This window comes from Pelodiscus sinensis, chromosome 1, assembly GCF_052426305.1.
Source record: "Pelodiscus sinensis isolate ZL-2025 chromosome 1, ASM5242630v1, whole genome shotgun sequence".
Taxonomy (NCBI): domain Eukaryota; kingdom Metazoa; phylum Chordata; order Testudines; family Trionychidae; genus Pelodiscus; species Pelodiscus sinensis.
In genome coordinates, this window is record NC_143052.1 from 204712895 (window position 1) to 204725511 (window position 12617).

Below are 12617 nucleotides of genomic sequence, written 5' to 3' on the forward strand. Positions count from 1 at the left end.
CAGAGTAGTTCAGTTATTTCCTTCTAGCTCCTCTTTCCCTTTTATTCCTAGTATGGGCAATCATCTATTATGATTCATTCCCATAGTAACAGCAATATCTTTCCAACAATTTACAATAGGTTGTAAATGCTCTCTCCAATAATATGACATGCATACATTTATATAAAGAAAATGAGCTGTTAAATTCTTTCCCGGCTTCTTTTATTTTGGACTTAAAGATAAATAAGCACTGAACTTTTCCCCCTCCTTTCTTTCTAGAGGGCCTTAATGCTGACAACATCAAACAAGCCTCAGAGCAGTTGAACAGTCGCTGGATTGAGTTCTGTCAGTTGCTAAGTGAGAGACTGGCATGGCTGGAGTACCAAAATAACATCATTGCCTTCTACTCCCAGCTGCAGCAACTGGAGCAGACAGCAATTACTGCTGAAAACTGGCTGAAAGCACAACCTACACCAGCAGCAGATCCTGCTACAGTAAAAATACAGTTAGAAAAATGCAAGGTTAGCAGTTACTTTCCATCCCTTTCATTATTGTACTTGATGTGTATTTCTTCTACATTTTGACAGATGATCGCTGTGAGTTTTTCATTATGAGGTTGAAAAATAGTCTTTATAGGTTTCAAAACTGAGTGTTGTCAATGCATGGTCCCTGAAGTGTAACGATGATGAGCGTAAAAGGGCAGGGGACACAATGCAGTGTATAGATGTTAAAATTATAAATTTAGTTCTTATCAGCAAATAACTAATGCTTGTTTTTTCTACTGTAGTTTTAATATATGTTGGATTGTTATAGACATATGATCAGAATGTTATGCAGCATCTTAAGATCATAGTTAGAAATAATTTAATTTACACATTTATGTTTGGGCAATAAAAATAAGTGCCTGTTAAGACTTGAAAAAGCTGCTCCTCAAAGTAACTGACTTCCTTGGTAATCGAACGTACTATACTTTGCTAGTTTGTCCTCTGATGTAACCCTTCTGGGATTTGGACTTTTAATACAAGTTTAACACACCTTAATTAGTTCTTAGATAAGCAGAGCACTTACAAACTAAGTGCTTTGCTGAAAAAGGGACTTGCAGTAGAATATTCTGCATAATTATGGCAAATCCTGCTACAGTAGTAACAATCTGAAGGTAATCTTTTCACAGATGGCTTCATGACATCAATTTAAAAAAATTTAAAGCATTCAGATGTGTGTACAAGGAATTACATAGAGCCTTCTTCTACTCCTGCTGTGTCAAGCAGGGTGTCAGTTTTGCTACCTTCTGCCCTGTCTGCCATTAGGCATCCTGAAGTTCCCAAGAGTAATTGAGACTGACTCAAGAAGAGTTCCAAGGCAATATTTCCAGCATGTGTAGGGTATTACCAAGAAGCTTGCCCTTTTTTCTGGTCCTGAACAAGTCTATAGTGGGGGTGGTAGAATCATGTCCTGGGCATTACCTTTTCCTGGTTGGCCTCTTTGTGACAAGTGGCACAATAGGGGTCCTAGAAGGGAGCATAAAACATAGGCTTATTTGAAGTTCTGAATAGCCTTTGTGCACAGGAACAAGTGTAGAGAGCTCCTTACGTATCCTGTTCACCAATCTTTTTTTTTAATTTGCTTACAGTGGGCTTTCTTCTGCACTTGTTAGACCAAATTAAGGCTGGTGTCACTTTATTGAAATCAGTGCAGTGGAGAATCAGGCTGCATTTATTTATAGATTTATTTATAACTGTGACTCACTCTATAGACTAATGCTCATTTCCATGTCCCTAAAGTGCTTTTGGTAATCATAAATTATAAATTCATCTCTATGTTAATAAAGAATTTATCAAAGAAAGTAGCTTTAAGCATAACTTTCCTAAAATCTGGGCATTGTTTAAACACTAAGCCTAACGAAGATTTGATTTGTGATTTAAAAAAAAAAATCTTTAAATGTCCAATTCAAAAACCCCATGTCTGATCTCCCTTAAATTATGAGATGTTCAAAATCTTGATGCAGAGCTGCAATTTGCAACTTGAGACCATCTCTACTTTCTAGGGAAGCTTGGTCAATACCAAACTATTTTCTCCATGTGACAGGACCTCTGGGATGGCACCTGAGGTGCTTAGACACCACTGAGCCTCCCTTCTCTGCCAGGTGGGTCCCCTTTTATCTGGTCTTGTTAAGCCAGGCACTAAGAAAAACCCACAGGGCACCCCACACTTAGTTACAGATGCAGGCAATTGGATCTGGTCTGGGAGGACTCAGCTTAAGGGATTTACTCCAGTACTCAGAAGCTCACCACCTCCCTTGGGGGACAAACCAAAAATTAAATACAGTTTGCCTCCTTCCTCACTGTGAAGAAAGGTATACATATCCTCTCCTCCATTCCCACTCCCACCCCCGCTTCTTGGTTAGATAGTACATAAACTGGGGTATATTATAAATCAGAAATAAGGTTTATTTAACTATGAAAAAAGTGTATTTTCAGGGGTCAATCAGGTAGCAAACAGAACAAAGCAATTAATAAGAAAATAATGCTAAGTACACAAAAAATAGCTAAAAATATTGATCTCTCACCCAAAATATTTCAAGAAAATTCCTTCGCAGGCCAGATGTGTCTTTTCTGGCCTGGTCCCAGCAGTTCTTTCCCTATCCTTTCATTTACAATCCTTTTGTTTTCAAAAGGGAGGCAGAAGTAGAAGCAAGATGAAAATAACAATTGTTTTCTTCCCCTGCCTTAGATAGAATTTCCTTACGGTGGAAAATCTTTGTTTGATTCCCTCCACTTCTTTGTAGAAAAGTGCAGAATTCAAGATGGGTTCTCTATCAGGTGACATGATGACTTATCTCTACAGGGCCCCTGTAGGAATTCTTCATGGTCTGACCCACAGACTTGCAGGAAAACTAAACTCTTTTAACAGTGCATTGTCTCTTGTTAATGGGCCATCAATCTCGGTCTGGATTTTCTGTTGTTATCCCTGAAGTGTCAGCAGTAGGAGTAACCCAAAGCAGTGAATATGAAATACAGATACACAGGTGATCTTCATCTACAAAAATGACACATGCATATAAATGGGATAATCGTATCCAATAATCTTTCTAATGATATCTCACATGAGACATTTTGCATAAAGCATACCTCAGTTACAACACATGCATATCATAAGCATATTTTATAACACATATGGAATATTTGAATTACACACCACTCCACTCTTATACAAAGACATCTGCAGTAGTCACCATTAAAATGTGAATAATAACCAACAATTACGATTTTGTAATATGTTCACTTATACAATTATTATTTCTGATTCTTATTATAAGAAAATAGTTTCATATCTGATACCACAAATGAATAACTGTTCTTAAATTTGACATTTGATGAAGATCATGCAACAATGATGTTTGAGGGACATCACTGTTTTCACTGGACAAAACATTGGTGATATATATATATATCCATACACATAATCCTAACATGGAAGGAAGGTGAAAGAAGTTATCTAGTACTTCAGTTCTTCTCATCATCATTATCTGTTCCAGAAATTAGAAATACCTGATCTTGTTCACTTGCCTTCTTTTATTCCATAAAAACAGTGGTGATTTCATGAGAAATCACTTGTAGGATTGTTTTATTCAGGAACATTTGTGTTTACCATACAGGATGAAGCTTCCCGGTTGTCAGCCCTTCAGCCTAAAATTGAGCAGCTAAAGGTTCAAAGTAAAGCACTGAAAGAAAAAGAGCAAGGGCCAATGTTTCTGGATGCAGACCTTGTAGCTTTTATTAACCACTTCAAGCATGTTTTCGCCACTGTACAAGCCAGAGAGAAGCAGTTACAGACCAGTAAGTGTTGTTCATGACTAGAAATTGTTGTACCTATGAATTTTTTTGCAAATGAATATATATTTAATTTATTTATTTCTGCCCAATGTTGCACTACAAAAGGAAAATGAAGTGTGGTAGTCTTTTTTTTTTTTTTCTTCTGTAACTGACCAGCAGTCTTTGGGAAATATGTATTAATCAATTTACTGCATGCTTAATAATGTTGACACATAAGAAATAAAGGATTGACTTGCAATCACAGCTCTCACTCAGCATTGTCCTGTCACATGGCATTTCCAAAATAGCATACGTGAGGTCAGATTGGGCAGTACTTTCTGGCAGTATTAAACAGCCTTCATATAATGATCCCATTAAATCAGATTTACTTTTACTGGTTTAACCTCTCTAGTCCAGTACTCTCTAGATTGTGGCAAAATCCATGATCCGGCATAATCTTAGTTAGCTGGATGTCCACTTACGATGGGTGTGATAAAGTTTCCTGAGTTCCTGTATAGTTTGTTTAGAGCTACCAGTCCTGGCTGTTTGTTCTGTGCTGTTATTTAGCTCTAAATTACCTCTAAATGTCTTCTAAGAGCCTGGCAAGTAGTGGAAATGTTGGTAATGCTACTAAACATAAGCCTGGTTTTTGTTGTATTATCACAAGGAAATAAGTAGATAAAATAAATTTATGTAACAACACTAACACTTTGTTATGAAGATAGCTGATAAGCCTTGACTAGGTATAGGCTTATAAAGGGTGTATCAATACAGTCATACATTATTAAGCAGCATTGTATAAAGCAGCATTGTTCCATTTATTCGCATTAACTAAATACAAATAGAGAGATGCACTCCCCAAAATCTCTGCTTCAGCACCTGTCAGGTCCCGAAGGTGCTGGACTAGAGAGGTTCAACCATTCTTGGTTGTCATGGAATAAATGCTAAGCAGTCAGATTGTAACAGCCAATCTAGTCATCAGAGCTATGTAGCACAGATGGTTAACTCTGAAAGAGACTGAATAATACTAGTAGCATCTATATATGGAGAGTCATTGAGGTATTTTTATGTGAATTATAAAGAAAGTTTTTAAAAATAATATTTAGTATTGTGGATGTTGGAAACCAAAAATGTAGACAGTGTGTAGATTCAAGCAGGAGGATTTATTACACACAGCGCAGATAGAGTGCCAGCTTGCCACTTCGGCTTGGCGAACACTGCCAAGTAAATAATTACAATAGACTATATAGGGAGTTGACGGGCAGAGGGAAATGATGGGGTGGGTGTTTCTGAGCACCTGGATAGGTTTTACAGCAAGGCACCATGAGCCAATAAGCCAATATTTTAAAAGATTACATAGTAACTCTGCCCACGGCTCAGGCTAACACAATTACTAAAAAGAAGCATATGTCTCCGCTCCTTCCCCCAAGAAGTGTGAGGCATAGCTACATTGTGATCGGGATGTGTAGGAGTAGTAATGGTGCCTTCCCAATAGGTGATAGGTGTGGCCCATAGGTGCTTGTCTAGGGGTATAAAGGAAAAGCAAAAGATAGTGTAAGATACCAGCAAGCAATTATTTAGAATATACCTCTGGTAGATATGCAAGTTGGGCTTGTTACAGTGGTATGTTATCTCTAGTTCCTTGGCAACAATTCGTGGTTGGCCTTGAGAAGGCAGCTGGGTGTGCTTTTCCATGCCAGATGCAGACTGGGAAGCATTCTGCAGAGCTGTAACCTTCGGTGTGTATGTGAAATTCATGGTAGTGGTATCCAATTATTGCTTTCCATTTGGTGTTGTGCTGCCTATCTTATAAACAGACAGGGCTGCTTTTCTGTGTCCATCCTGTTTTCCCAGAGCTTCCTGTTATCTGTTTTGGCTTCAGCTAGGCCTTGTGTCTTTGCTTCGACTACACAGCAAGGCCTCTGCAAAGGCTTAACCAGAGACCATAATTTAAGGTCTTACCTATATATCAAAGGGCTAGAAGCTGTTTTTACAGTGGGTTATAAACCTGTTCCTACAGTGTAGATAGGACAAAGAGCTTGCTTGTGCAACTTTTTTACTCATGTTGGAAATCATCTATTCAAGCAAGTAATCTTAGTGATGTTAACGAGACTACTAATGTACGTAAATGGTCACCAACATTTGTATAATCGAGGCCTTACACTTTTACTGTCTCACATTTTGGTTTTGCTTTTTTAATATGCAGAAACTATTTGAAAATGTGGCTTGTCTTCCTTTTCTTTATATTTTAATAGGGGGTCTTGCGTGCTTCTGTTCTTTGAAAAGGCAATGAACATAAGGAAGCAGATGTTGCTTGCAGGGTTTAGTGAGGCTTCAGGCAGGATGGGAGCCGGAAGAGTGAAGAACTAGAGACAGTAAAGAAGTACATCAATATAAATATTGACCAATTAAGAAATCAAATATGATGATATTTGGTAATGAAAAGTTGAACATTATACAGAGAATGAACAACAATGTATTTTTAACCAAAACAACTTTTTAGATTGACAGCATCACTTTTACTCCTGTATGATGATGCATTATGGATACTTTCAGAGAGATAATACATTAAAATATGTTAACTTAATTGACAACACTGAGAGAAAAGACAATAAAAATGAGCCTAAATCTCCACACTGCAACATTCTTTCATGTTATTAAACATGTATATCTCCACTGTTCAGTATTTTACCTCGGCTGAGGTAAAATACTGAACAGTGGTGATATAAGAGCTGGATTTATGGTTTGGTTTCAAATTTCCTTTCCACAGGAACTCTAGATAAGCTAGAAAAATATACTCACTTCATTTCTGTAATTTTATTTGAGACAAAGAAGATATTTAGTATTGGATGCTTTTCTAGTACAGCCAAAATCTGAATTCCATATCTAACCTTTCCCATTGTATGCTTTGGAAGGATTCAGATCTTTGTCCAAACTTCACAGATTAAGCAAATGTCTCCTGATTTTTGAAGGAGAGAAGTGGTTTTTTTGTTTGTTTTTGTTAAATATCCTGCTCTACTTAAAAAAAAAAAAAAAAGTTCCAGCTCTTTCGATAGTTATCACTTTGTCTGTATGTGCTTTTCCCTTAAGTGTTTGGCTGAAACAATGTTGTGATTATGCAGTAATGCTTCAATGGACACTAATTTATAAATTAGATTAGATTCAACGTGGCACTGTGTGGTAGCATGGTGCAGTAGATTAGGCTGGCTGCTAGGAGATGACTCTGGTTCCAGTTCTGTCATTGACTTGCTGTGTGGCCTTGAGCAAGACAACTAAGCTCTCTGGGCTTCAATTTCATACTCTAAAATTGGGATTAAAGTACTTCTCTATAGATGTACCAACCACAATGGGTTGCTGTGAAACAGTTAGCTAACGTATATAAAGTGTACAGCTACAGCTGCTAAGTGATATAGATGCCAAGTACCATTTTTCATCTTATGATCAGATGGATCCAATTTTCAAAAACCAGATATGATTACACAGCAAACACCATGTTTAAAAATCCACGCAAGGAAGATTTACACCATTTAAAATCAAAAGAAGTATATAATAAACACACTAAATGGATTTATTCACAAACGACTTACCCAAAGATAAGCAGTGGCAGACCTGGGAACAGAACCTAGGAGATCATGAATCCTAATTTATATAATCATATTCATATATGAATGTTTAGATTATTTATTACTTTTAAATTAAATTTTCTTTTTCATAAGTAGGAAAATAGGTCAATATTAAAATTTGATTTTGCTGCTGATGAAAAATATCAAGAATCCCAGTAATATTTATAATATTTGTACACGTACATATACACAGAGCGTTCATACATTTTCTTAGTTATGCAAAACAGGATATATCTGCATTTCATTGGAGTATTAGATATTTACACCTCTTGTTTGCATACATTTTTTCTGGTTAGTTCCTTTTGTAGATTACATTTTCTGAGTGGTGAGTGACTTTGACAGCACTAACAGCAGCAGTGCTTGTGTGTTCACTTTATTTGATTAGTATCACAAATGTGATAAACAAGGCATTGTTTGATTCAACATTAGGTTTTGTTAAATTTCTGTTCTTTTTGTGGCTGAAGGTGTTTGCATATTCTAGACCACTTAGTTTTTTGAGGGAGCAAAAAACTCTCAATTTTCCAGGTGTTTTTTGGTCTGATTTTGGAAACATTCTTCCCCATGTTCTGTTCACTTATAAGGCTACGTCTAGACTACATGCCTTTTTTGAAAGAGGCTTTTTCGAAAGATACTTTCAAAAAAGCCTCTTTCAAAAAAGAGCATCTACACTACTATCATTACTTTCGAAAAAGCGAGCCGCTTTTTCGAAAGAGAGCACCCGGGCAGTTTGGATGCTTTCTTTTGAAAAAGCAGTTTGCATTACATAGAATTTTTTTAAAAAATATTTTTATTTCCTTAGTCATTCTGAGCTACTTCTCTTTCTTCTCCTCATCCGTGCTTTCCACTGTGTCCTGTTTCAGAGTTTTCCACCATTTTCTCTGAGAGCCAGTGCAAATTCAGTAACATCAACAATTGCTGTGTTCATGTGCTCATGCAACTGCCAATCTTAGCACAGCTGCCCAAGAATATGCAAAATACAGTTACCACAATAAGATCAATAATTTTGTTTTCCTTCTTTGCTACATTTTCTTTGATTAAAGATCATTTTAAACTTGATCATTTCACAGTCTTGCAAAAGTTTCTGTAATTTAGAGATTGAATTTGTACAGAAATGATGCTGAGAATTCTATGTTAAAGAATTTTTTTCAGCATGATTGTTTTGTATTTAAAAAAAAAGTTGTGTGTCATGTAAATGATACACTTGCAAATTATATTTGAGTCCCAAGAAGGTCTAGGTTGTGCACTATTTTAAAAATATCTTTTTTCAATTAATATAAAATGCTCATTTGAATTCATTTTTGGAGGTGCATAATATTATCTAATAAAACAATTGCATCCTTTTTAATATATTGGTTCATTACTTCTTGTAAGCCTGGTAAAACCTGACTGTACCATTTCTTTCAACATGGATATTATTCAGAGAAAAAGAATTCTTAAACCACTTTCAGAACATTGACAATGTTCCCAGATGATATTATGGAAGATTCTAGAAAGTTGCACTTTGATGGTTTCTGATGACATGAAACATGATAAAAAAGGAGGGGAGGGGACACACAGGTCTTAGCAGTGTAAGACGAAAGCAGAAAAGCTTCTCAAAGGTTGGACTTTGATGATCAACTTCAAGGACAAGTATTACAAAATAAGTGAAAGGAAGAAAGTATATTCTGTGAAAAAAGGATGGTAGTTCATCTGATTTAAAGTTGCTATTTAATTACTTTTTTAGGCCAGATTTTTGAGATTCAAGCTAGTTCGGTCATTTCAGGAAATGACTGCATCAGTTAAATGATTCCATTGATTCAAATTTGCTGCATCTCTTCTACTGTAACAATGAGCTGATGAAAGGTGAATTTACTCTGATTGTAGGGGGAAGTACAGATATTGTGTTTCAATGGAAAATGTGTGCTGGGCTGACTTAGACTAGAATAAAATCATTCCTACTTAATTTCAGGTGGTGGGAAAGAAATTTGTTCAATCACTATATGAGCAGGGGAGGGAATAGAGCTGTTTTCAAATGGTCCAGTATTTTTCTGCTTGCTAAAATTAAAAAAAAAAGTAGACTGATATTTTTGTCTTACTGCATTTCTGAGTCGAAGCTCACTCCTTCCCTCTCTCTCCATATTTTTATAGCTCTCATTGCCAATGAGTGCTTTGCTGAACTGGTGCTGCAACAGATTTTCCCCATGCTCACACAGGAAATCTGTGGCAAAATTAATTAATTAATTTCCCAAATTCTTGTCCTGTGTCTTAATCAGAAAGACCATATCTTCTTTCTTTGTCACAAAGTAAATATGCAGATATAATATTCTCCCGGAATTAAAGAATTCTAAGTAAAATATTACTGTATATGTATTGGGCATCAATGAGTCCACTGTCGGTGGCAGCTGATAAGGCTTTGTATAAATGGAGTGTTACTTTTTTTTCAAAAATCTTAAGGCACAGAATCTAGATTCTCAGACATTGTTTCCTTTGTAAAGAGATAAAGCATTTCTTCAACTAAAAAACAGGTTTAGGTATTTCTCACTGAAATTTTGTCAACATATATATGTCTGCTCAGGACACACAGTTGAATGAAAGACAGGCACAGTGATAGATTTAATAAGTTAATCATGAGGTCATAAGTTTAACAGTGGAGAGGGGCACTATCTTCACATCTGTTTTCACATATCTGGCATTTAATTGAGTCCAGTTTGATGTTAGAGCATTGCATTATATAATCAATACTTTAGGGAGGAGGCTCTGCCTAGCCCCTAAGATTCATCTTATTTCTGAATCCTCATACCCTCTCATGTGCAAGAAGAGTTAGAGGGTACTCAGAGGGACCTCACTCTGCAAAGTCTTCTAGTCTGCTCTTCTTCTAGGCAAAAGATCCCCTGGCCATGTCCCATCTGTCATTCAGCTCAGGAATCTGGTCCTTTAGCTGTTATTTGTCTGGGCCTCCAGATGCAAGTTGCAGTGAACTAGCCTAGAATCCTCTTCATGTTAAAATTCTCATTCTTCCTCCTTTTAACCGAACCTTTACCTCTTCAAGACTGCAAGCAAAGTGAATCCCTGCTAATTTAATCAAACAGGGGGGAAGAAAATCTTTCCAGATCCCAAAACAGATGATTAGTCAGGCCCACAGACAGTATTCTGGAAAAACAGCTAACAGGGAGGCTAGGCAGGGCAGTAATAGTAGTAAAATGGCTCCCAGATACCTGAAGAGACTTTGACTCATGGCCTCTTCCTGTCCCCAAATGAATCAACTTTCAATTCCCCAGTCCTGGCTGGCCAATAACAGGTAGAGAAGCACCTTCCCCAGGCACAAGAGCTCACCTTCCATGTGATTGGGCATAAGCCCCCCCCCCCTTCTAACTCCCAGGAGCTGGTTGTCACTAGCTGTTCTGACCAAACTTCCCCTTGCTGAGATGAGAAAGGGCATTATTGTCTTAGGACATAATACAACATTTTCTTGCTACTGTGGGAGGAACTGCCTTCTAAATCTGAGGCTGAGGGTGGGGTTAATTTATATTTTTCCTTCTGTACTATTTCTTTAGGATCCTGTCACTAGACTAGTGGCTCTACTGCAGACGTGTGTGTGTATATACAGGCAGTCCCCGACTTACGCGGATCTGACTTATGTCGGATCCGCAGTTACGAACGCGGCTTTTCTCGCCCCGGAGGACACAGACTGTGGGACCTCGCAGTCCCGCCGCCCATGTACTCTGGGGTGAGAAAAGCTGCTCCGCATCTCCCTGGTCTGCAGACCAGGAAGCCACGGAGCAAAGCTCCACTGCCTGAGCCCCTCCGTGGCTTTGCAAAGCCTCGGGGGAAGCCGGCAGGGATGCAGCCCAGACGCGCTGCGGCTGTCCCTCTGCCGGTGTCCTCAGAGGCTTTGCTCCCCGTCTCCCTGGTCTGCTGGTCTCCTCAGATAGCTCTCTCCTGCCCTTCTTTCTCTGTGTCAGTGCTCTCAGGTGGCTTGCCAGGTTTCACTTCCCTCAGTTGCAATGAACTGCTGAGTCACAGGTGCGTTGGCCATGCTCCCTCTTGAAGGCCCAATGTGACCCTGTGAATAGCCATCATGACAGAAAGTGAGCACTCCAAAATCATGCAATGATTTCCTAACAACAAGAATGCAATCACCAGTGAATCTTTCACCTCAGTGATGTCCTCCTGAACTACCTCCTTTAGCTAATATTACAAGTATTTTTGCTGTGGTTGCTTGATGCACCAAAAACTTCATAGGCTGGAAGTGCTGCTGGTGTCTTTCAAACTCAAGCACTGTAAGCACTTCAACAGCTGTGTCTTACAGGCACTGGTCTTGGTCGGTCACAGTAACTTGTGAGACATTTTATTTAGGCATTTTATTAGGGATGGCAGGAAAGGGAAGGTTTGCAGATACATGAGGCACAGAGCTTAAACAGCTAGGGTACGTGTACACAGCTGTGTTGTTTTGGAATAACTGATATTATTCCGAAATAACACAGACCACATCTACACTACAAGCAGTTATTTTGACAAAAAATCAAGCTCTGGCTCCTCTAACCCATATTTTATGAGGAGTGAGGGAAGTCAGAGGAAGAGTGCTCTAACTTGGACTTCTTGCTGTGTAGACAGCGCCAAAAGCTAAAATAAGCTATTTTGATTTAGACTATGCAATTGATGTAGCTCAAATTGCGTAGCTTATTTCGGCTTTAGCCCTGCTGTGTAGTTGCTCACTAAACTTTAAGGACACAATAGTGGTTCTTGTTTGAGCCCTGCAGTGGTCTATTCAATAACCAGGTCTCTTCCTGTCTGTCATATCATATAGGAATTAAAAGAGTTCCAGGCTCATATAGTATATCTTATTGGGGCCCCTCTGCACTGAACGCAAGAGACCTGTATCCAATTGTTGATATCTGGCAGTCACTACCTGTTCCTGATGAACCTTAGTCAGCAATTCCAAGAACATTTCTCCAGTTACCTACTGTCATGTGATTTCTACGCCCAAACAGTGTTCATCTACTTGTTGATTCAGACTCTTTTCCCTTAACTGGCCAAGGGAAAGTTTAGCGAGGAGGGAGTGATGGGGAGTAGTTGTCCTCTGATTTGAAGATCTATCACACAAGAGTGTGTGTGGAAACTGTTGGGCTGAATGGAATCATAGTCCGGATGACCAATATAACAGAAGCTAGACATGTTTCCATATATCCTTCAGTAACTACAAAACATTTTTTGAAGTAAAATG

The 12617-nt window shown here is 38.2% G+C and overlaps 1 protein-coding gene across 12 annotated transcripts in view; it reads left to right on the forward strand.

Moving 5' to 3' along the window:
* DMD (dystrophin) overlaps positions 1-12617 on the forward strand; it is a 2135104-nt gene that overhangs the window by 865338 nt on the left and 1257149 nt on the right. For all 12 annotated transcript variants that reach the window (XM_075916549.2, XM_089775838.1, XM_075916586.2 and 9 more), the window contains 2 exons: positions 259-500; positions 3635-3815. In XM_075916549.2, the coding sequence (XP_075772664.2) occupies positions 259-500; positions 3635-3815 (423 nt within the window). The remainder of the gene's footprint in view (positions 1-258; positions 501-3634; positions 3816-12617) is intronic.